At 46.8% G+C, this 25,990-nt stretch overlaps 1 protein-coding gene across 1 annotated transcript in view; it reads left to right on the top strand.

Moving 5' to 3' along the window:
• The window catches only part of LOC135539988 (zinc finger protein 385A-like), an 82,070-nt gene that overhangs the window by 45,980 nt on the left and 10,100 nt on the right, over positions 1-25,990 (top strand). Inside the window, exons 3-5 of the mRNA XM_064966275.1 lie at positions 579-689; positions 23,110-23,281; positions 23,894-24,217. Of these exons, the coding sequence (XP_064822347.1) occupies positions 579-689; positions 23,110-23,281; positions 23,894-24,217 (607 nt within the window). The remainder of the gene's footprint in view (positions 1-578; positions 690-23,109; positions 23,282-23,893; positions 24,218-25,990) is intronic.

The following is a 25,990-nucleotide window of genomic DNA, read 5'->3' as shown; positions in this document are numbered from 1 at the left end:
TGTTTGCTTCCGTTTAAGAAAAATTACTTCCCGCATCTACTGTATGTGCTCTCCTCCTCTCACCTTTTCCCTTCAATTGGCCCGACCAACCAGTGCTCCCACACATTGGCTAACCGGGCTATCTGCATTGTGTCCTACCACCCGCCAACCCCTCTGAGGAGCCTCCAATGGTACACGAAAGCCCAAAAACAAAGTGATAATTTATGTAGGATGGGGAGTCTGTAATCAGGGCCCGCTGTCTGTAATTGGGGCCCACCCAAGACCCAAGTCATAGACAGGTCCAGCAGCTACTGTTGAACAAAACACACTCTCCTGTCATTATCAATCAAGGCTCTCTCCGTTTCTCTAACTCGCTCTCCTTTTCATTCATTCACCCCTCTCTCTCTCTCTCTCTCTCTCTCTCTACCAATTTTCCTGCAATAGGGGCTTTACTCAAAATGTTTCATCAGATAGCCTAACTCTGCTACCAGCCCACCACCATGGCACAGTAATCTAATATGTTTATCTGCTCCCCTACTCAGAGTAATTAGATTTTCTATATAATCTCTCTCCCCTCTGCCCCCCCCCTTTCCCTCCAGATGGACCCGGTACAGAAGGCAGTGATGAACCACACCTTCGGCCCCCCCATGATGAAGACCAAACGACCCATCATCTCCTGCAACGTCTGCCAGATCCGCTTCAACTCAGAGGTAAGCCAGAAAGGCACTATCCATTCATCTATCCATCCCTCCATCCACATATTTACCAGTCCTTCTATCTTAGTATTCCACACATCCATCTATGGACTACATCATAGCCTGACGTAATGTCAGTGATTGACTGTACTGCTGGAGCAGGTGTCAGGTCAGAACTGTGTCTGTGATTTCTAGGCTCCACTTTTAGCCTTTGGGCAGCCCTGCTTATCTTACATTTTGCTGGCACTTCCCAGAAAGGAGTTCTGAATATTATGCAACTGTGTTCTGGGGGGCTAGGGAACAAGAGACCAGGGGCCTGAGATGTTGAGGTTGGATGGGGTGAGTGAGTAACTGTGGGAATGTCTTAGAGAGGAAACACACTAGAACAACGGCTGGCCGAGTGCTTCTGATCGGATAGAAAACAATAGAACAGTGCATCATGGGGAGGGTCATGATAGAGGGCTTGTGAAGGGTAAGTGAGGGTGAATTACATAAAGCACATTCCAGCATATCAGTCTTGGGACAGGGCACCAACCCAAAAATAGGATGACTGAGGGAGCATAACTAAAGAATGAAGTGGTTCAATTGAAGGGGGGGTTTAAGTGTCCCCATAAATCTGCCAGCGGTGTTTACTGATACTTTCACAGTTGAAAAACAAATAAATCATAAGATATACATCCACAACAGTTCTTTGGCTCCAGGGCTGGGCTAATTAGCATGACACAACCATGGTGTGTGTGTGTGTGTGTGTGTGTGTGTGTGTGTGTGTGTGTGTGTGTGTGTGTGTGTGTGTGTGTGTGTGTGTGTGTGTGTGTGTGTGTGTGTGTGTGTGTGTGTGTGTGTGTGTGTGTGTGTGTGTATGTGTGTGTGTGTGTGTTCGTGTGTGTGCGCGCGTGTGTGTGTGGCCCTTGTGAGATTACTCTGAGCTGTTTGTTCCATCGGCATGGAAAAGTGATTAGGATCTTGGATGGTTCTGCACACATTCCAATAGAGAGAGGGGGGTCTGACAGATGATAGGTGCTTTTGACACTGATTGCCTTCTGAAACGTACAGTCATGAAGACAGAAGCTCTCAGCTCTGTAAACAATTTAATGTGAAGTCCTCACATTATCCACTGCTCAGTTTGATTGCATGTCTTTATGTGTATTGTACTGTAACCACATATAAATATCGCCTCCTCTTCCTTTCTATATGATCCTCTCACCTTGCTTCTGTGTGTGTATTACAACACAAACTTAATGTAAACAGATGTGGAGATATGGTCATATCTGAGGCTGAGTCAAACGCCTGATTTTCTCTTTATATACCCCTTCCCCGACCCCTTCCCCTTCCCCTTCCCCGTCCCCTTCCGTCCCCTTCCCCGTCCCCTTCCCCGTCCCCTTCCCCTTCCCCGTCCCCGTCCCCGTCCCCGTCCCCTTCCCCTTCCCTTCCTCTCCCCCCGTCCCCTTCCCCTTCCTCTTCCCCTTCCCCTTCCCCTTCCCCTTCCTCTTCATCTTCCCCTTCCCGTCCCCCCTTCCCCTTCCCCTTCCCCTTCCTCTTCCCCCCCCGTCCCCTTCCCCTCCCCTTCCCCTTCCTCTTCCCCCCCTTCCTCCCTGTCCCCTTCCCCCCCCCCTTCCTCTGCCCCTTCCCCATCCCCTTCCCCCCTTCCCCTTCCCCTTCCCCTTCCCCCCCTTCCCCCTTCCCCGTCCCCTTCCCCTTCCCCTTCCCCGTCCCCGTCCCCTTCCTCTTCCCTCTTCCCCTTCCCCTTCCCCTTCCCCCCCCCCTTCCCCCCTTCCCCCCCTTCCCTTCCCCTTCCCCTTCCCCTTCCCCTTCCCCTTCCCCTTCCCCTTCCCCTTCCTCTCCCCTTCCCTTCCCCTTCCCTTCCCCTTCCCCCCCTTCCCCTTCCCCTTCCCCCATCCCCTTCCCTCCCTTCCCCTTCCCCTTCCCCTTCCCCCTTTCCCCTTCCCCTTCCCCTCCCCTGTCCCCCCCTCCCCTTCCCTTCCCCTTCCCCTTCCCTTCCAATTCCCCCTTCCCCCCCTTCCCCTTCCCCGTCCCCTTCCCCCCTTCCCCATTCCCCTCCCCTTCCCCGTCCCCTTCCCCTTCATCTTCCCCTTCCCCTTCCCCTTCCCCTTCCCTTTCCCCATCTCCCCTTCCCCTTCCCCGTCCCCTCTCCCCTTCCCCTTCCTTTTCCCCGTCCCTTCCCCTTCCCCCCTTCCCTTCCCTTCCCCTTCCCTTCCTCTTCCCCTTCCCCTTCCCCTTCCCCTTCCCCCCCTTCCCTTCCCCTTCCCCCTTCCCCTTCCTCTTCCCCTTCCCCTTCCCCTTCCCCCCTTCCCCTTCATCTTCCCCTTCCCCTTCCTCTTCCCCTTCCCCTTCCTCTTCCCCTTCCCCTTCCTCTTCCCCTTCCCCGTCCCCTTCCTCTTCCCCACACAGATGTGAACGTTTGTTCGCCATTAAGATGATTATTAAGTAGTAAGAACTGTTTTCCTGACATAAACTGCATAAAGGTTATTATAGTTTTCTGTTTTTCTATTTGTTTTTTTTTCATTTTCTTGTTTATTTGAGTTTGTTTTGGTGTCAAAGATACCATATTTTTGTTTTTCAAATGGGTTTATTAATTATTTCAGTCAAAAGAAATGATCTATATTAATTTTGTTTTTGTTTCAGATTTATTTTACTATAATAACCTTGGACTGCATTGAGTACAACTATTTCACTGTGGGAGGCTTAGGCAATTTGGGGATCTATACAATCCATATCGCTGAAACGTTACAGATTTCACAATAGGAATTTAAAGGTAATTTCCGATTGAGCCGACATATGCAGAGTTTACTGTGAGTTTCCAGTAGCATGAGTGATGGGTATATCCCCTAAACATAAAAGTCTCTTGCTCAGGGAAATCCAGTGTTTATGGCTGCTGCTGTCACCTCTAAGCCAAACACAAGTTTGTACACACAAACATGGCAACAAATATTGACACATGCCAATGAATAAAGCACTAAATACTTTTCGGGAAAGGCCTCGGGTAGTGGATGCAGAGACAGGGGCTTCTCAGACTCCATAACAGCTGCACCACTGTGGGGAGGGGCTCTTGACCTGATCCTGTGGGAGGGGAAGCGGGGGGTCTCAATGATATCTATCTACCTGCTCTAACCCCACTCCCGTGGACCTCCTCTCACATGGTCGACCTCTATGGTTAGGTGTCACTGCTCTAACCCCACTCCCGTGGACCTCCTCTCACATGGTCGACCTCTATGGTTGGTTAGGTGTCACTGCTCTAACCCCACTCCCGTGGACCTCCTCTCACATGGTCGACCTCTATGGTTGGTTAGGTGTCACTGCTCTAACCCCACTCCCGTGGACCTCCTCTCACATGGTCTACCTCTATGGTTGGTTAGGTGTCACTGCTCTAACCCCACTCCCGTGGACCTCCTCTCACATGGTCGACCTCTATGGTTAGGTGTCACTGCTCTAACCCCACTCCCGTGGACCTCCTCTCACATGGTCGACCTCTATGGTTGGTTAGGTGTCACTGCTCTAACCCCACTCCCGTGGACCTCCTCTCACATGGTCGATCTCTATGGTTAGGTGTCACTGCTCTAACCCCACTCCCGTGGACCTCCTCTCACATGGTCGACCTCTATGGTTGGTTAGGTGTCACTGCTCTAACCCCACTCCCGTGGACCTCCTCTCACATGGTCTACCTCTATGGTTGGTTAGGTGTCACTGCTCTAACCCCACTCCCGTGGACCTCCTCTCACATGGTCGACCTCTATGCTTGGTTAGGTGTCACTGCTCTAACCCCACTCCCGTGGACCTCCTCTCACATGGTCGACCTCTATGGTTGGTTAGGTGTCACTGCTCTAACCCCATTCCCGTGGACCTCCTCTCACATGGTCGACCTCTATGGTTGGTTAGGTGTCACTGCTCTAACCCCATTCCCGTGGACCTCCTCTCACATGGTCGACCTCTATGGTTGGTTAGGTGTCACTGCTCTAACCCCACTCCCGTGGACCTCCTCTCACATGGTCTACCTCTATGGTTGGTTAGGTGTCACTGCTCTAACCCCACTCCCGTGGACCTCCTCTCACATGGTCGACCTCTATGGTTGGTTAGGTGTCACTGCTCTAACCCCACTCCCGTGGACCTCCTCTCACATGGTCGACCTCTATGGTTGGTTAGGTGTCACTGCTCTAACCCCACTCCCGTGGACCTCCTCTCACATGGTCGACCTCTATGGTTGGTTAGGTGTCACTGCTCTAACCCCACTCCCGTGGACCTCCTCTCACATGGTCGACCTCTATGGTTGGTTAGGTGTCACTGCTCTCAGTACCTGAGGTGCTCTTCATGCAGCACGACCTCATTTCAAAAGCATGGTTAGACACTAGATCATACTTTCTATACTTTCCAAATGCTATAAACGGTAAGACTAGTTTCTATAAATATTCTAAATAAAGTACAGTCAGCACTCTCACTTAGGGCATTTTAACATATAGTCCCCTTTAAAAGAACCGATCTCAGTCTTCTTTAAAGTGAACTGTGGGGTAAAACATAAAAATCTCTTTGTATTCACAGTACCCTTGCCTTTGAATGAGGACTCAACTCTTTTGCCAGTTCACTTCACCTATTTTGTGGACCGAGTCCTCTTTGCGTTCACATTGCTATGTTTAGAAAGGAACCAAGATCTTTTTCCAACATTCCCTCAATGCACTCTGGGTTTTTACAAAGTGCAGGACAAGCCATTCCATGTTATAAGACAGCTAGGTCCGACTTACATGTTGTAAGCTAATAGATTGCATTTAATTAAAGGTGAGACATAGTAATTGTAATCAGAAGATACTATTAACATGTAAATATTATTGGTAACAGAATAAATAGCAGAAGAATAACTGTATTTTAAATAATGCTGTAATCAAAAGAGCTAGAATTGATTTTGTACCATATGTTGTGATTCTCACCAACTTCGTCTCACACTATTCAAACCCTACAATCGAATAAACAGATTATAAAGATATCTTAGCCTATAGATCACATATTGCTAACAAACAATCTGAACTAAAAACTCCACACATGTTGTAATTTCTGTGCATCCTTGACAATTGATAATCAATAGGCCTAACCAAAAACAGCACCCGTTTTTCAGCAAACCTGCACATCAGCATCTTCTCTCTATTGTGGCACCAATGTGAAAGGGTTTATGGCAGGTGAAACAGTGTTGCAGTAGTCTAGTGTGTGGTGCAGGAATAATGACAAGCAAACCTGGGTAGCTTTGTGTTCACATTACCCTAAAAAAGGGAACCAGACTGCGGAATTCAAGCGAACCGAACTCAGACCTCTTGAGATTCACTTCGGGGGCTCTTTTGAAGGGTCTGAGTTCCTTTGGAGTGTTCACACTGGACAAAAAAATTAAGCGAACTGCACTGAGTTCACAAAAATTGGGGAACAAAGTGAAAAAACACCCTGGACTGCATTTTATGTCAGTCAATACTGGCCATAAAACTTAAGAATTTGCTAAACTAGAGTCAATTAAAGGCTGAAGCTGAACACAAACCAAAATATCTGGATTGATTAATATGCGCAATGCGGAGGCAAGCGTATCACACTGTCTGCCAACAGTAATGTAATGTACGGCCACATCGGGTAATTATGAAATTGCAATTCATTCAAAGCAGCCACCAGCCACAGAGGACAGATTAGGCTGTCAGCTTTCAGCCCCGGCTCTCACTGCTGCAAGACTGACGTCACACGCATCTTGACTGTGCTGCATTGGCCATCGTCACCACTGCAGCACCACAAAGCTGGAACCTTTTCTCTCTCTTTTTCTCTCTCTTTTTCTCTCTCTCTCTCTTTTCCCTCTCTCCCTCTCTCTCTCTCTCTCTCTCTCTCTCTCTCTCTCTCTCTCTCTCTCTCTCTCTCTCTCTCTCTCTCTCTCTCTCTCTCTCTCTCTCTCTCTCACTCCCTCTCTCTCTCTCTCCCCCCCGCCCTCCTCAGGTAGCCTAGTGGTTAAAGTGTTGGGCCAGGAACCGAGGATAAGGTTAAATGCAGAAGACACATTTCAGTTGAAGGCATTCAGTTGTACAACTGACTAGTTATCCCCCCTTTCCCTTTCATTCTTGACACTCTCAGTCCCTATAATAGACCCTATCCACTGGGTACAGAGTTCAACGTCTAGTTTTAATTTACATTCGGTTGAGTTGTCAACTAACGTGAAATCAATTTGGATTTAGGTTAAAAGTTGGGAGAAAAAAATACACAATTCCCTTATGGTGATTACTTTTCAAATCCAATCAATTTTCCATGTTGATTCAATGTCAACACATTTCATTTATTGGTTGAATTGACATGGAAACAACATTGATTCAACCAGTTTTTTCCCAGTGGCTGCTTTTTTCTCCTTGTTCTGCCTCTTCATAAATCTTCATGTCTCTCCATCTCTCTTTCTCTCTGGCGTACTTCCTGTGTCTCTGTCTCCTCTGCATTTCTCTCTGTCCCTCATCCTCCCTCTTCTCTCCCCTCCCACCCCCTCTGTCCTCCATCATGTTGCCTGTAGGCTGTATAGTAGATCTGGCTGCTAGACCAGTTCTCTCTGGTTCCTCTGCCTTTGTTACTTTATAGATAAAACATCAAAGCCCCATCCTGCTCAGAGAGAAAAGGATTTCAGGGAAATTATCTCGTTCTCATTTTCTCTTTTAAATCTTTCCCATGCTTCTTATTCCCTCATTCATCTTAAATCCTACTTTTCATAACCCTTCTCAGCCTATTCCAAACATCATGTACTATTTTATAACTATTCAGTTCTTCCCATGACTTCAATGACCCTAAATATTTCTCTTTCCTCCTTCCTTCTAGTCTCTGTCTTGACTTTCTCTGCTCTGTCCCCTCTTCATGTCTCCCTGTCCGTCTCAACCTCTCTGTTGTCAACTCTGCTCTGTTGTAATTGATAGCTGACCTTCATTGATCCCACAAGACCCAAACACTGGGTCAGGAACAGAGCTTCAGAAGCAAAGCTTTCCCTCAGAAAGGACCATCAAAGGGAGCAAAGGAGAGAGAGAGAATGCAAGAGAGATAAGGGGTTTATAATCTGAAAGAGAGCGGCAATGATGGAGAAAGTGGAGAGAGAGCATCAAGTGTTTCTCTCTGTCTGTCTCTTTAAAGCACATAGCTGTTGCTGAGTGCCGTCTTTACAACCCTCCATCTCTAATCTGTGGGTTTTGGGGAGCAGGAGCCTAAATAAGATCTTCCGAGGACTTGGCTTACACATGAAGGGCTATATGTGCATCTCTGTCATCGCCAATCAGGACTGGGGCTCTATGTATACCCCTGTCATCAGTAAATACTGCCTGGGGCTTAGCGAGGCATCCCTGACATGTCCCAGCAGCTCTCTAGCCTTGTTGATAACACCCCCCCCCCCCCAGTGCCTCCAAGACCCAGCTCTCTTTATAGCCTTGTAGCTGTCTACACCCCCTAAAATGAAATAAAATCGAATGTGTCAGCCAGATAGCCACTCACAAAGTATCGACTACCGATCGTTGTTCATGGTGCTGAAATTGCGACATGTCTACGTGGCTGCATGCCTATCGAATCAATGTGTTTTTTTGTAGTGCCAGGGCCTGTATGGCTTTGCTTTAGCTAATGGATACATGTTTATTGGTACGAATAATTGGTCTTAATTTTCTCATGTTAAGCCTAACATTTCAAGGTGATAATAATGTAATTACAGATTGCAGATGTTAACATCTATTTCCGATGCAACAGCAAACTAATCAGCTACCAGTTTTATTTAAATATATGACTGTCCTGTATAGGCTACCTGAACCTGAATGACATGTGGTGCAGCGGTCTAAGGCATATCAGTGTAAGAGGCATCACTACAGTCCCTTGTTCGAATCCAGGCTGTATCACATCCGGCTGTGATTGGGAGTCCCATAGAGCGGCGCACAATTGGTCTGGGGTAGGCCGTCATTATAAATAAGAAATTGTTCTTAACTGATTTGACTAGTTAAACAAATATTTTTTTTATTTAAATGAGTTGTCCTCACGCTCTCTCCCAGTCTATTAATTACAAATAATACAATCAGTCCACCCTCAAAACACTAGCTTACTAGGGATTGTTTCATTATGCAGTGTACTATCTATAGCAGGTATTCCCAAATGCGCAATGCCGTCGGGGGTACGCCAAATAAAAATGTTCAAACATTTATATATACAGTATATTTAAAGGTGCTATACATTTGGGTGAGTTTTTTTTCTCTCACCTGAGTAGCCTCGTTTCACTGCCAAAAATAAGATTAAACCATCTAGTGTTCAGCGAAATAACAACACAATGTCAAATACAGGTAGTCTAGTCAAATAATTAACATCCAGTCACATTAATGTGGCTCATGTTGGTATCTGTACTGATGGTGCAAAAGCCAAGACAGGGAGACAGGGAGACATAGTGGAGTGGTAACACACGTGCAAGCAGTTGCTCCCAAAGCCACTTGGGTACACTGCAGCATCCACTGAGAGGCTCTTGCTGCCAAGGGAATGCCTGACAGCTTGAAAGTTGTTTTGGACACTACAGTGAAACTGGTTAACTTTGTTAAAGCAAGGCCCCTGAACTCTCGTGTATTTTTTGCACTATGCAATGATATGGGCAGCGACCATGTAACGCTTTAACAACATACAGAAGGAAGTGTGCTGGTTATCAAGGGGAAAAGTATTGACACTTTCTTTTGAATTAGAGAAGAGCTTAACATTTTCTTTACTGACCATCGTTTTCACTTCAAATCAAAGTTTATTTGTCACGTGCGCTGAATACAACAGGTGCAGACCTTACAGTGAAATGCTTACTTACAAGCTCTAATCAATAAAAACAGTAAAAAGACAATGAAAAAAAGCAGCAAGGTTATAAAAGTAGCGAGGCTACATACAGACACTGGTTAGTCAGGCTGAATGAGGTAGTATGTACATGTAGATATGGTTAAAGTGACTTTGTATATATGATGAATAGAGTGTAGCAGTAGCGTAAAGAGGGGTTGGCGGGTGGCGGGTGGCGGGACACAATGCAGATAGCCCGGTTAGCAAATGTGCAGGAGCACTGGTTGGTTGGGCCAATTGAGGTAGTATGTACATGAATGTATAGTTAAAGTGACTGTGCATATATGATAAACAGAGAGTAGCAGCAGCGTAAAAAGAGGGGTTGGGGGACACACACAATGCAAATAGTCTGGGTAGCGATTTGATTACCTGTTCAGGAGTCTTATGGCTTGGGGGTAAAAACTGTTGAGAAGTCTTTTTGTCCTAGACTTGGCACTCCGGTACCGCTTGCCATGTGGTAGTAAAGAGAACAGTCTATGACTAGGGTGGCTGGTGTCTTTGACAATTTTTAGGGCCTTCCTCTGACACCGCCTGGTATAGAGGTCCTGGATGGCAGGCAGCTTAGCCCCAGTGATGTACTGGGCCTTACGCACCACCCTCTGTAGTGCCTTGCGGTCGGAGGCCAAGCAATTGCCGTACCGGGCAGTGATGCAACCAGTCAGGATACTCTCGATGTTGCAGCTGTAGAACCTATTGAGGATCTCAGGACCCATGTCAAATCTTTTTAGTTTCCTGAGGGGGAATAGGCTTTGTTGTGCCCTCTTCACGACGGTTTTGGTATGTTTGGACCATTCTAGTTTGTTGTTGATGTGGACACCAAGGAACTTGAAGCTCTCAACCTGCTCCACTACAGCCCCACCGATGTGAATGGGGGCGTGCTCGGTCCTCCTTTTCCTGTAGTCCACAATAATCTCATTAGTCTTGGTTACATTGAGGGATAGGTTGTTATTCTGGCACCACCCGTCCAGGTCTCTGACCTCCTCCTTATAGGCTGTCTCGTCGTTGTCGGTGATCAAGCCTACCACTGTTGTGTCGTCTGCAAACATAATGATGGTGTTGGAGTCGTGCCTGGCTGTGCAGTTGTGGGTGAACAGGGAGTACAGGATGGGACTGAGCACGCACCCCTGGGGGGCTCCAACGTTGAGGATCAGCGTGGCAGGTGTGTTGCTACCTACCCTCACCACCTGGGGGCGGCCCGTCAGGAGGTCCAGTATCCAGTTGCAGAGGGAGGTGTTTAGTCCCAGGATCCTTAGCTAAGTGATTAGCTTTGAGGGTACTATGGTGTTGAACGCTGAGCTGTAGTCATTGAATAGCATTCTCACATAAGTGTTCCTTTTGTCCAGGTGGGAAAGGGATGTGTGGAGTGCAATAGAAATTGCATAATCTGTGGATCTGTTTGGGCGGTATGCAAATTGTGTTGATGTGAACCATGACCAGCCTTTCAAACACTTTATGGCTACGGACGTGAGTGCTACGGGTCTGTAGTCATTTAGGCAGGTTGCCTTTGTGTTCTTGGGCACAGGGACTATGGTGGTCTGCTTGAAACATGTTGGTATTACAGACTCAATCAGGGACATGTTGAAAATGTCAGTGAAGACACCTGCCAGTTGCTCAGCACATACCCAGAGCACACATCCTGGTGATCCGTCTGGCCCCGCAGCCTTGTGAATGATGACCTGTTTAAAGGTCTTACTCAAGACGGCAATGGAGAGCATGATCACACAGTCGTCCGGAACAGCTGATGCTCTCATGCATGCCTCAGTGTTGCTTGCCTCGAAGCGAGCATAGAAGTGATTTAGCTTGTCTAGTAGGCTCATGTCACTGGGCAGCTCGCGGTTGTGCTTCCCTTTGTAGTCTGTAATAGTTTGCAAGCCTTGCCATATAAGACGAGCGCCGGAGCCGGTGTAGTATGATTCAATCTTAGCCCTGTATTGACGATTTGCCTGTTTGATGGTTCGTCGCAGGGCATAGTGGGATTTCTTGTAAGCTTCCGGGTTAGAGTCCCGCACCTTGAAAGCGGCAGCTCTACCCTTTAGCTCAGTGCGAATGTTGCCTGTAATCCATGGCTTCTGGTTGGGGTATGTACGTACAGTCACTGTGGGGACGACGTCCTCAATGCACTTATTGATAAAGCCAGTGACTGATGTGGTGTATTCCTCAATGCCATCGGAAGAATCCCGGAACATGTTCCAGTCTGTGATAGTAAAACAGTCTGACCGCTTGCATGATGTCGAGTTTCTCACACGACAGGCCTATCTGGGTGATGTTTTTTCTCACCTGAATGATCTGGATCTAGGATTACAGGGACTCTCCGCAACTATATTCAATGTGCGGGACATAATTCAGGCTATGATTAAGAAGTTGGAGCTCTTCTCTGTCTGTATTAACAAGGACAAAACACAGGTCTTTCCATTATTGTATGATTTTTTTGTGTGCAAATGAACTCAAGCTTACGTACAATGTCAAATGTGATGTAGCGAAGCACCTGAGTGAGTTGGGTGCACAATTACGCAGGTACTTCCCGAAACGGATGACACAAACAACTGGATTCCTTATCCCTTTCATGCCTTACCTCCAGTCTACTTACCGATATCTAAACAAGAGAGCCTCATCGAAATTGCAACAAGCCCGTCTGTGAAAATTTTATTTAATCAGAATCCAATGCCAGATTTCTGGATTGGGCTGCACTCAGAGTTTCATGCCTTGGCAAATTGTGCTGTTAAGACTCTGATGCCCTTTGCAACAATGTACCTATGTGAGAGTGGATTCTCGGCCCTCACTAGCATGAAAACTAAATACAGGCACAGACTGTGTGTGGAAAAGGATTTAAGACTGAAACGCTCTCCAATACAACCCAACATTGCAGATCTATGTGCATCCTTTCAAGCACAGCTTCTCATTAACCTGTGGTGAGTTATTCACTATTTTCAATGAACAAATAAGCTTTTATATGTAAGATGGTTAAATAAATAAATTATTGAGTATTATTACATTATTATTTGTGCCCTGGTCCTATAAGAGCTCTTTGTCACTTCCCACGAGCTGGGTAGTGACAAAAACTCACACTTATTCTTATGTTTAATAAATGTATCGTATAGTGTGTGTGTGTGTGTGTGTGTGTGTGTGTGTGTGTGTGTGTGTGTGTGTGTGTGTGTGTGTGTGTGTGTGTGTGTGTGTGTGTGTGTGTGTGTGTGTGTGTGTGTGTGTGTGTGGCAGACTTACAATGATGGCAAACAACAACATTTGAGAGTGTGCTGACCCTGGTGCTAGAGGGGGTCCACAGCTGGAGGTTGAATGTTTAAGGGGTACGGGACTATAAAAAGTTTGGGAACCACTGATCTATAGCAATATACCGTATTTAGCTGCTTTTTATAAACGTGAGGATATAAGTACTAGTCGGCGTGAGGATAAATTCAGCCAATATTTATTGTATAAATCAGCAGGTTTTGTTTGGCTAATTGCCTAAACAAAATATTTGAGGTAAATTAAATTAAACCAAATTAAATCCAACTTGAGAGACTCCCCTTATCTCCTGAAGTCTTCCTGAAGTCCGCCTGTGCAAATGTTTTCACCACAACCTGTAGGTTCACCCAGTCAACATTTCCTTGTGGGGCCCAGATGTTGCTGCCCAAGCTGCTTTCTTAAGACTTCTTCGGAATCAGTGTCCCTTCCACGGGACGGTTGAGCTAGCGTAGACTAATGCGATTAGCATGAGGTTGTAAGTAACAAGAACATTTCACAGGACATAGACATATCTGATATTGGCAGAAAGTTTAAATTCTTGTTAATCTAACTGCACATTCCAATTTACTGTAGCTATTACAGTGAAATAATTCCATGCTATTGTTTGAGGAGAGTGCACAATTTTGAACATGAATACAATGGTTCATTGAATCAGTCTGCCAACTTGTGACCAAATTCTAAACTGAACCTGGGCTGGAATAATACATTATTGCCTTTCTCTTGCATTTCAAAGATGATGGTACAAAACAAATACAAAATAACTTTTTTCTTTCTTTGTATTATTTTTTACCAGATCTATTGTGTTATATTATCCTACATTCCTTTCACATTTCCACAAACTTCAAAGTGTTTCCTTTCAAATGGTATCAAGAAAATGCATATCCTTGCTTCAGGGCCTGAGCTACAGGCAGTTAGATTTGGGTATGTCATTTTAGGCGAACATTGAAATAAAGGGGTGTATCCTTAAGAGGATGACAAAAGCATGGTTTTCTTTCAAATTAAAAAGTGTATTTATAGCACATCAAATGCACTGCAGGAACTCCAATTAAAGGGATAGTTCAACCAAATTACACATTGGTTCCCTTACCGTGTAAGCTGCCTTTTGACAAGGTATGACAGCAATCTATGCTTTGATTTACCTGGCCACTGTTTCCAAATGCTAACTTTTAAGAATTTGTAGCACAAATTCAATGCAAGTCAATGATAAAACATTAGTATTTTTCTTGTTTCATGTCCAAATAATCCTAAATCAATAATATAATTCCCAAAAATTTGCATGTCAACAGTCACGTTTTCAAGATAGAGCACATTCAGTACAGCAGTGTTTCCTGGTCCTGGAGACCCAACGGGGTGCACTTTTTAGTTTTTACCTTAACACACACACTTATTCAACAAAACAACTCATCATCAAGCCTTTTAATTAAAAATGGTACTGGATGACCAATGCGTTGTTCTTGAGAAATCAAATCATGCGTCTGGTTGCTTCGTCTATAGCTTAATAATTTGCACCATCACACTTTTTGCTCTGTACTGAATGTGCTCTCTTAAAAATGTGACTACTAACATGTAAGGTTTTTGGGATTGTATTAACAGAGAACTAATAAACAAAATGCTAAAAGAGAGTTTGAGTAAAATATCCCTTTAATATTACCTACCACCAGGGTTGGGGTCAATTACTTTTTAATTCAATTAATTTTGAAAGTAAACTGATATTCAAATTCATTATATATTTTTTTATGTCATTGCCTCCTATGAGATGAAATTGGAAAATCAGTTTACTTCCTGAATTGAAACGGAATTGACCCCAACCACTCCATTCAGGAAAGCGGTGTAGAGTAACTTATGCTCGATTGCCTCCATGTTCTGGAAGTATTCATAGGGAAATCAGCCCCCTCGGGATGTGCTGCTGTCACTGTGTTACCATCTCGCTACCACATTAGGGTGCTCAGCATTGTGCCATGTATACATTGGGTCTCGTTCATGTCCTTGAGTATGGTCAGTACCCTTGAGATTCTCTCTGGAATCTTTCGTCGAGTTCCTCCTTCGACTCCCTGACGGTATCTGGCTCATTCCTCGGCTCCCCCGACACCCCCGTGTGACACCCCCGTGTGCCCCACCCCAAAATAAATTAGTGCTGTTTTTTGTGCTTTCCTTGTGGCCACGAACCCCGGCATCATCGCTGTCCTCCCTTCTCTCCTTGCGTCTGCTTCCGTGGCAGGCTTTCATGCCCTGCCAAGATTTCCTCCCAAGTCCAGTATATTTTCTCCTCGATCTCCTGCCAAGCCAAGGATGCCATCTCCTCCTGGGCACGCTGTTTGGTCCTGGTGTGGTGGGATCTTCTGTCATGATAGTCGTTGGAAATATACTCGGACCACTGTTCAGCGTGATCTGGGTTCCACACCTTTATTTGTGAAACGTGCAAAAACAATAAACAGCAAATGAAACGTGCCGCGAATGCAGTGCTCACAGGCAACTACACAGAAACAAGATACAACAAAACACAGTGGGGAAATGGCTGCCTAAATATGATCAATGATAAACAGCTGCCTCTGATTGGGAACCATACCAGGCCAACATAGGAACACTCCCCTAGTCACACCCCGAATTAACCAAAATATAGAATAAAAAGGCTCTCTATGGTCAGGACATGACAGTTGGTCCCATGTTCAGCTGAAATAAAGTATCCCAGAAATGCTCCCTGCTCACAAAAAGCTTATTTCTCTCAAATTGTGCACAAATGTGTTTACATCCCTGTTTGTGAATATTTCTCCTTTGGTATTTGGTATTTAGTATTTTATTAGGATCCCCATTAGCTGTTGCAAAAGCAGCAGCTACTCTTCCTGGGGTCCACACAAAACATGAAACATAATACAGAATTACATCATTTAGAACATCATTAGACAGGAACAGCTCAAGGACAGAACAACATACATTTGACAAGATAATCCATCCACTTGACAGGTGTGGCATATTAAAAAACTGATTAAACAGCATGATCATAACACAGGTGCACCTTGTGCTGGGGACAATGAAAGGCCACTCTAAAATGTGCAATTTTGTCACACAACACAATGCCACAGATGTCTCAAGTTTTGAGGGAGCGTAAAATTGACATGATGACTGCAGAAATGTCCAGAGAATTTAATGTTAATTTCTCTACCATAAGCCGCCTGCAAAGTCGCTTTAGAGAATTTGACAGTACGTCAAACCTGCCTCACAACCGCAGACCATGTGTAACCATGCCAGCCCAAGACTTCCACATCCGGCTTCTTCACTGGCGGGATGCCAGCCACCCAGACAAGCTGATGAAACTGAGGAGTATTTCTGTCTGTAATAAAGCCCTTCTGTGGGGAAAAACTCATTCTGATTGGCTGGGCCTGGTTCCCCAGTGGGTGTGCCTGGCTCCAAAGTGGGTGGGCCTATGCCTTCCCAGGCCCACCCATGACTGCACCCCTGCCCAGTCATGTGAAGTCCATAGATTAGGGTCTAATGAATTTATGTCAATTGACTGATTTCCTTATATGAACTGAAACTCAGTAAAATTGCTTATATTTTATATTTATATTTCTGTTCAGTATACATTGCCATATGCATAACAGATACATGTATCTACAGTGCATTCAAATCAAATCAAATCAAATTTTATTTGTCACATACACATGGTTAGCAGATGTTAATGCGAGTGTAGCGAAATGCTTGTGCTTCTAGTTCCGACAATGCAGTAATAACCAACAAGTAATCTAACTAATCTAATCTAATCTTCCTAAACTACTGTCTTATACACAGTGTAAGGGGATAAAGAATATGTACATAAGGATATATGAATGAGTGATGGTACAGAGCAGCATAGGCAAGATACAGTAGATGGTATCGAGTACAGTATATACATATGAGATGAGTATGTAAACAAAGTGGCATAGTTAAAGTGGCTAGTGATACATGTATTACATAAGGATGCAGTCGATGATATAGAGTACAGTATATACGTATGCATATGAGATGAATAATGTAGGGTAAGTAACATTATATAAGGTAGCATTGTTTAAAGTGGCTAGTGATATATTTACATCATTTCCCATCAATTCCCATTATTAAAGTGGCTGGAGTTGAGTCAGTGTCAGTGTGTTGGCAGCAGCCACTCAATGTTAGTGGTGGCTGTTTAACAGTCTGATGGCCTTGAGATAGAAGCTGTTTTTCAGTCTCTCGGTCCCAGCTTTGATGCACCTGTACTGACCTCGCCTTCTGGATGATAACGGGGTGAACAGGCAGTGGCTCGGGTGGTTGATGTCCTTGATGATCTTTATGGCCTTCCTGTAACATCGGGTGGTGTAGGTGTCCTGGAGGGCAGGTAGTTCCCTGACCGCTGGCTACGTCCCTTCCGTCTTCAAGAGAGAGAGAGTTGCACCCCTTCTGAAAAAACCTACACTCGATCCCTCCGATGTCAACAACTACAGACCAGTATCCCTTCTTTCTTTTCTCTCCAAAACTCTTGAACGTGCCGTCCTTGGCCAGCTCTCCCGCTGTCTCTCTCAGAATGACCTTCTTGATCCAAATCAGTCAGGTTTCAAGACTAGTCATTCAACTGAGACTGCTCTTCTCTGTATCACGGAGGCGCTCCGCACTGCTAAAGCTAACTCTCTCTCCTCTGCTCTCATCCTTCTAGACCTATCGGCTGCCTTCGATACTGTGAACCATCAGATCCTCCTCTCCACCCTCTCCGAGTTGGGCATCTCCGGCGCGGCCCACGCTTGGATTGCATCCTACCTGACAGGTCGCTCCTACCAGGTGGCGTGGCGAGAATCTGTCTCCTCGCCACGCGCTCTCACCACTGGTGTCCCCCAGGGCTCTGTTCTAGGCCCTCTCCTATTCTCGCTATACACCAAGTCACTTGGCTCTGTCATAACCTCACATGGTCTCTCCTATCATTGCTATGCAGACGACACACAATTAATCTTCTCCTTTCCCCCTTCTGATGACCAGGTGGCGAATCGCATCTCTGCATGTCTGGCAGACATATCAGTGTGGATGACGGATCACCACCTCAAGCTGAACCTCGGCAAGACGGAGCTGCTCTTCCTCCCGGGGAATGACTGCCCGTTCCATGATCTCGCCATCACGGTTGACAACTCCATTGTGTCCTCCTCCCAGAGCGCTAAGAACCTTGGCGTGATCCTGGACAACACCCTGTCGTTCTCAATTAACATCAAGGCGGTGGCCCGTTCCTGTAGGTTCATGCTCTACAACATCCGCAGAGTACGACCCTGCCTCACACAGGAAGCGGCGCAGGTCCTAATCCAGGCACTTGTCATCTCCCGTCTGGATTACTGCAACTCGCTGTTGGCTGGGCTCCCTGCCTGTGCCATTAAACCCCTACAACTCATCCAGAACGCCGCAGCCCGTCTGGTGTTCAACCTTCCCAAGTTCTCTCATGTCACCCCGCTCCTCCGCTCTCTCCACTGGCTTCCAGTTGAAGCTCGCATCCGCTACAAGACCATGGTGCTTGCCTACGGAGCTGTGAGGGGAACAGCACCGCAGTACCTCCAGGCTCTGATCAGGCCCTACACCCAAACAAGGGCACTGCGTTCATCCACCTCTGGCCTGCTCGCCTCCCTACCACTGAGGAAGTACAGTTCCCGCTCAGCCCAGCCAAAACTCTTCGCTGCTCTGGCCCCCCAATGGTGGAACAAACTCCCTCACGACGCCAGGACAGCGGAGTCAATCACCACCTTCCGGAGACACCTGAAACCCCACCTCTTTAAGGAATACCTAGGATAGGATAAAGTAATCCTTCTCACCCCCCCCCTTAAATGATTTAGATGCACTATTGTAAAGTGGCTGTTCCACTGGATGTCATAAGGTGAATTCACCAATTTGTAAGTCGCTCTGGATAAGAGCGTCTGCCAAATGACTTAAATGTAAATGTAAATGTAGTTTGCCCCCGGTGATGCGTTGTGCAGACCTCACTACCCTCTGGAGAGCCTTACGGTTGAGGGCGGAGCAGTTGCCGTACCAGGCGGTGATACAGCCCGCCAGGATGCTCTCGATTGTGCATCTGTAGAAGTTTGTGAGTGCTTTTGGTGACAAGCTGAATTTCTTCAGCCTCCTGAGGTTGAAGAGGCGCTGCTGAGCCTTCTTCACGATGCTGTCTGTGTGAGTGGACCAATTCAGTTTGTCTGTGATGTGTATGCCGAGGAACTTAAAACTTGCTACTCTCTCCACTACTGTTCCATCGATGTGGATAGGGGGGTGTTCCCTCTGCTGTTTCCTGAAGTCCACAATCATCTACTTAGTTTTGTTGATGTTGAGTGTGAGGTTATTTTCCTGACACCACACTCCGAGGGCACTCACCTCCTCCCTGTAGGCCGTCTCGTCGTTGTTGGTAATCAAGCCTACCACTGTTGTGTTTTCCGCAAACTAGATGATTGAATTGGAGGCGTGTGTGGCCACGCAGTCGTGGGTGAACAGGGAGTACAGGAGAGGGCTCAGAACGCACCCTTGTGGGGCCCCAGTGTTGAGGATCAGCGGGGAGGAGATGTTGTTACCTACCCTCACCACCTGGGGGCGGCCCGTCAGGAAGTCCAGTACCCAGTTGCACAGGGCGGGGTTGAGACCCAGGGTCTCGAGCTTGATGACGAGCTTGGAGGGTACTATGGTGTTGAATGCTGAGCTGTAGTCGATGAACAGCATTCTCACATAGGTATTCCTCTTGTCCAGATGGGTTAGGGCAGTGTGCAGTGTGGTTGAGATTGCATCGTCTGTGGACCTATTTAGGCGGTAAGCAAATTGGAGTGGGTCTAGGGTGTCAGGTAGGGTGGAGGTGATATGGTCCTTGACTAGTCTCTCAAAGCACTTCATGATGACGGAAGTGAGTGCTACGGGCGGTAGTCGTTTAGCTCAGTTACCTTAGCTTTCTTGGGAACAGGAACAATGGTGGCCCTCTTGAAGCATGTGGGAACAGCAGACTGGTATAGGGATTGATTGAATATGTCCGTAAACACACCAGCCAGCTGGTCTGCGCATGCTCTGAGGGCGCGGCTGGGGATGCCGTCTGGGCCTGCAGCCTTGCGAGGGTTAACACGTTTACATGTTTTACTCACCTCGGCTGCAGTGAAGGAGAGACCGCATGTTTCCGTTGCAGGCCGTGTCAGTGGCACTGTATTGTCCTCAAAGCGGGCAAAAAAGTTATTTAGTCTGCCTGGGAGCAAGACATCCTGGTCCGTGACTGGGCTGGATTTCTTCCTGTAGTCCGTGATTGACTGTAGACCCTGCCACATGCCTCTTGTGTCTGAGCCGTTGAATTGAGATTCTACTTTGTCTCTGTACTGACGCTTAGCTTGTTTGATAGCCTTGCGGAGGGAATAGTTGCACTGTTTGTACTCGGTCATGTTACCAGACACCTTGCCCTGATTAAAAGCAGTGGTTCGCGCTTTCAGTTTCACGCGAATGCTGCCATCAATCCACGGTTTCTGGTTAGGGAATGTTTTAATCGTTGCTATGGGAACGACATCTTCAACGCACGTTCTAATGAACTCGCACACCGAATCAACGTATTCGTCAATGTTGTTATCTGACGCAATACGAAACATGTCCCAGTCCACGTGATGGAAGCAGTCTTGGAGTGTGGAGTCAGCTTGTCGGACCAGCGTTGGACAGACCTCAGCGTGGGAGCTTCTTGTTTTAGTTTTTGTCTGTAGGCAGGTATCAGCAAAATGGAGTCGTGGTCAGCTTTTCCGAAAGGGGGGCGGGGCAGGGCCTTATATGCGTCGCGGAAGTTAGAGTAACAGTGATCCAAGGTTTTTCCACCCCTGGTTGCGCAATCGATATGCTGATAAAATTGAGGGAGTCTTGTTTTCAGATTAGCCTTGTTAAAATCCTCAGCAACAATGAATGCAGCCTCCGGATAAATGGTTTCCAGTTTGCAAAGAGTTAAATAAAGTTCGTTCAGAAAGTATTCAGACCCATTCACTTTTTCCACATTTTGTTACTTTCAGCCTTATTCTACAATTGATTAAATAAATGTTGTTCCTGATCAATACACACACAATACCCCATAATGACAAAGCAAAAACACTATTTTTTTGCAAATGTATTACAAAAAAACAAACAGAAATACCTTATTTACATAAGCATTCAGACCCTTTGCTATGAGACTCGGAATTGAGCTCTGGTGCACCCTGTTTCCATTGATCATCCTTGAGATGTTTCTACAACTTGATTGGAATCCACCTGAAGTAAATTAAATTGATTGGACATGATTTGGAAAGGCACACACCTGTCTATGTAAGGCCCTCAATTGACTGTGCATGTCAGAGCAAAAACCAAGCCATGAGGTTGAAGGAATTGTCCGTAGAGCTCCGAGACAGGATTTTGTCAAGGCACAGATCTGGGGAAGGTCGCCGAGAACACAGTGGCCTCCATCATTCTTAAATGAAAGATGTTTGGAACCACCAAGACTCTTCCTAGAGCTAGCCGCTCTGCCAAACAGAGAATGGCCTTGGTCAGGGAGGTGACCAAGAACCCGATGGTCACTCTGACAGAGCTCCAGAGTTCCTCTGTGGAGATGGGAGAACCTTCCCAGATGAACAACCATCCCTGCCGCACTCCACCATTCAGGGCTTTATGGTAGAGTTTCCAGATGGAAGCCACTCCTCAGTAGAAGGCACATGAGAGCCCGCCTGGAGGCTCTCATGGCATCTAAAGGCTCTCAGACCATGAGAAACAAGATTCTCTGGTCTGATGAAACTAAGATTGAAGTATTTTGCATGAATGCCAAGCGTCAAGTCTGGAGGAAACCTGGCACCATCCTACGGTGAAGCATGGTGGTGGCTGCATCATGCTTTTGGGATGTTTATCAGAGGCAGGGACTGGAAGACTAGTGGAAAACCTCCTCCAGAGCACCCAAGACCTCAGATTTGGGCGAAGGTTCACCTTCCAACAGGACAACAACCCTAAGCACACAGCCAAGGCAACACAGGAGTGGCTTTGGGACAAGTCTCTGAATGTCCTTGAATGACCCAGGCAGAGCTCGGACTTGAACCTGATCGAACATCTCTGGAGAAACCTAAAAATAGCTGTGCAGCAACACTCCCCATCCAACCTGCCAGAGCTTGAGAGGATCTGCAGAGAAGAATGGTTAGAAACTTCCCAAATACAGTTGTGCCAAGCTTGTAGCATCATACCCAAGAAGAGTCAATGCTGTAATCGCTGCCAAAGCTGCTTCAACAAAGTACTGAGTAAAGGGTCCAACTACTCATGTAAATGTAGTATTTCCATACTACATTTAGTAAATTGGCAGAATTTTCCAAACCTGTTTTTGCTTTGTCAATATGGGGTATTGTGTGTAGATTGATGAGGGACATTTAAAAAATATATATATATTAGAATAAGGCTGTAATGTGGGAAAAGTCAAGGGGTCTGAATACTTTTCGAAGGCACTGTATATTTTGGGTTCTGATGGGTTTTGACAGTTGAACTAAGCTTGAGGCATTTACAAGTTACATTATTCTAGAATCAATGGTTACATATGCTTAATTTATAACTCAAAAAATGAGCAACTGTAGATTGCCCCTTTATAACATTCTAATCTAACATGTTGATTGTGCATTTGTTTTATAGAACATTGAAATAGTTCTCACATTGACGACAAACTACAGAGAGTGTGTGCTGCTCAGCTGCTGTGTGCTGTGCTATTTTGTTTTGAGGGAGGACAGTTATAGAAACTTCAGCTCTAATGACAGCGACAGGCAGAGCAGACATTGGGGATATCAGTGATAAAGGAATAGCAGATAAAGGCATAATTGATCTGCTGAACTGCTGAAGAGTGCTCTAGCCAGGCAGCCAGCCAGCCAGCCACAGGGAAAGGAAGGTGCAGAGTAGGGACAGGAAGGTACGGAGCAGGGACAGCACAGGGCTTATGTGACAGCCTAAAGCCATCTATTGAGAGATGTCCAGTCAACACTGTGGCAAGAGTTCACTCCACTGACATCACTGGGTCTCAATAAATAAGCCTGTGGATGACAGATATTGTACTAAACAGTAAAATAGGGCTTAGGACACAACCACAGTGTGAAAATGACAGCAAGGGTGTGAGTGGTGTCCCATAGCCATGCTAAGGCTGCTATTGGGGTGAGCGAATTATGTCACCTGTTACAGATTGGGTATCATTTTTTCCCCAATATACACAGATATCAGATTAGCATTTTGCTCAGGTATTTGGCCTCAGTATCAGAGAGGCAAGTTCAAGCTTCTCAGCTACAGTATATGAATTTGCTATGAAGTGTATGAACATTAGTACCTACTGTATGTGGATTATGATGTGAAATATCATGCCATCTCCTCCCCCTTGTTCTATTCTCAGAGCCAGGCAGAAGCCCACTATAAGGGGAACCGGCACGCTCGGAGGGTAAAGGGCATCGAGACCTCCAAGACTCGCCCCAAGGAGGGTGACAAGCCGGCCGCTCCCCCCACTGCTTCCCCCACTCCACCAGGCCCCTCACCATCCAGCCCAGACCCTGACACCAGCAAACAGGGTGCGTGTGCTCTATATCGCACACGCATGCACATGTGTGCATGTGTGTGCGTTTGTATGTTTGTGTGTGCGTGTGTATATGTGTCTGTCTGTCTGTCTGTCTGTGTGTTAACCCACACAGAGACATAACCGAAACACACACAGAGATGTTTCAGTCAGGGACAGCTGTTTAGTCAGAAGTCTGGCGTGAAACAGAATAGAGTGTTACAGGTGGATGCTAAGAGACGCTTCTGTCATGAATGACAAGGATCAGGTTCCCAGGTATCATTCCTTCAAATAGCAGGCCAGACGACCCTGTGCTACACACAGTGGTTAACCTAGAGTAACATTAAAAGTACTGTGCTGTACTACTGACCTTCTTTTCACTCTCTCCAACCTGAATAACCTGACATGACCCATGTGTCTCCCCCTACCCTGACTCACTCCAGATGGGAGAGACAGATGTGTGGCCCCCTGGGGCAGAGTTTTGACCCAATAGGGTCAGACAAACTACTATACTGGTGCTGCAGGAGCAGGACCACCGTTATCGTCCTCGTCATATTATTATCTGGTGTGATCTACATAATATGGTTGAAAACGTTCCATTTACTATTACTATCTGTTCTATTCACAGGTGATTCCCACCCACATTCAAACAGCTCACCCATGACACCCAGCCCCATGTCTGTGCCAGACACCCCAGACACCCCCATGCAGTTCCCCGTGTGCCCACTCCTGCCCCCTCTGAGTACGCCCATGTCTCCCACCTCCACCCCCTCCCCGGCCCTTGGTCCCCCCCAGGTGGACACCCCCATGGTGGGCCCCCCTGACACCGCGTCCCCAGCCCCCAGCCCCTCTTCAGGGGAGTCTGAGGAGGACAAAGCCAAGAAGATGCTCTACTGCTCACTGTGCAAAGTGGCCGTCAACTCCCTCTCTCAGCTAGAGGCGCACAATAAAGGTAAGGCTCATTCCATCAAGAGAACTGATAACGCAATGTGTAATATTGTTGTCATTGAGAGTTCTGGCCTAGATAGATATTGCCATCTCGGAAGGAAAACTGTTTCCTATTGTGAAACAGATATCCCGACAGTATTCCTGGAGGAAATTCTATATTTTCAGCATGCTCAAATTTAGCCACACAAAGTGATAATTGAGCCTTTACAAACACAACTGTTATGTACTTGAGTGAAGACCCAAAAGCGGTTTTAACAGAAAACAGAGTTCTTTAATGAAAAAACAGGAATGGCATAAATCCTCTTCCAACGTAGTCAATGGAACAAAAAGAACGTTAGTATAATGCAGGATGCACCTGCCAGGCAGACTCCGACAGGATAGGACAAGGTGGAAGCAAACGCGACGACAGCTTGCTTCTGGCATCAAAAACACAAACAAGAATCAGACACCGAAAGTAGCAGGAACAGAGAGAGAAATAGAGACCTAATCAGAGGGGGAAGAGAGAACAGGTGTGAAAGAGTGAATGAGCTAGTTAGGGGAGATGTAGAACAGCTGAAGAATGAGAGACAGAGAAGGTAACCTAAAAAGACCAGCAGAGAGAGACAGAGTGAAGAGAAGACAGGAACAGACATAACAAGACATGACAGTACCCCCCCCACTCACCGAGCGCCTCCTGGCGCACTCGAGGAGGAAACCTGGCGGCAACGGAGGAAATCATCGATCAGCGAACGGTCCAGCACGTCCCGAGAGGGAACCCAACTCCTCTCCTCAGGACCGTACCCCTCCCAATCCACTAGGTACTGATGACCACGGCCCCGAGGGCGCATGTCCAAAATCTTACGAACCCTGTAGATGGGTGCGCCCTCGACAAGGATGGGGGGAGGGACGAGCGGGGGCGCGAAGAACGGGCTTAACACAGGAGACATGGAAGACCGGGTGAACGCGACGAAGATAGCGGGAGAAGAAGTCGCACTGCGACAGGATTAATGACCTGAGAAATACGGAACGGACCAATGAACCGCGGGGCCAACTTGCGAGAAGCTGTCTTAAGGGGAAGGTTCTGAGTGGAGAGCCATACTCTCTGACCGCAACAATATCTAGGACTCTTGGTCCTACGCTTATTAGCGGCCCTCACAGTCTGCGCCCTATTACGGCAAAGTGCTGACCTGACCCCCTTCCAGGTGCGCTCGCAACGCTGGACAAAAGCCTGAGCGGAGGGGACGCAGGACTCGGCGAGCTGAGATGAGAACAGCGGAGGCTGGTACCCGAGGCTACACTGAAAAGGGGATAGACCGGTAGCAGACGAGGGAAGCGAGTTGTGGGCGTACTCTGCCCAGGGGAGCTGTTCTGACCAAGACGCAGGGTTACGAAAAGAAAGACTGCGTAAAATGCGACCAACAGTCTGATTGGCCTGTTCGGCTTGACCGTTAGACTGGGGATGAAAGCCGGACGAGAGACTGACGGAAGCCCCAATCAAACGGCAAAACTCCCTCCAAAATTGAGACGTGAACTGCGGGCCTCTGTCGGAAACGACGTCAGACGGAAGGCCATGAATTCGGAAAACATTCTCGATAATGATCTGAGCCGTCTCCTTAGCAGAAGGGAGCTTATCGAGAGGAATGAAATGAGGCGCCTTAGAGAATCTATCGACAACCGTAAGAATAACTGTCTTCCCGCTGATGAAGGCAGTCCGGTGATAAAATCTAAAGCGATGTGAGACCACGGTCGAGAGGGAATGGGAAGCGGTCTGAGACGGCCGGCAGGAGGAGAGTTCCCA

The sequence above is a fragment of the Oncorhynchus masou genome, chromosome 5 (assembly GCF_036934945.1).
Source record: "Oncorhynchus masou masou isolate Uvic2021 chromosome 5, UVic_Omas_1.1, whole genome shotgun sequence".
NCBI lineage: Eukaryota > Metazoa > Chordata > Actinopteri > Salmoniformes > Salmonidae > Oncorhynchus > Oncorhynchus masou.
This window is presented reverse-complemented; position numbering and strand designations above follow the sequence as displayed.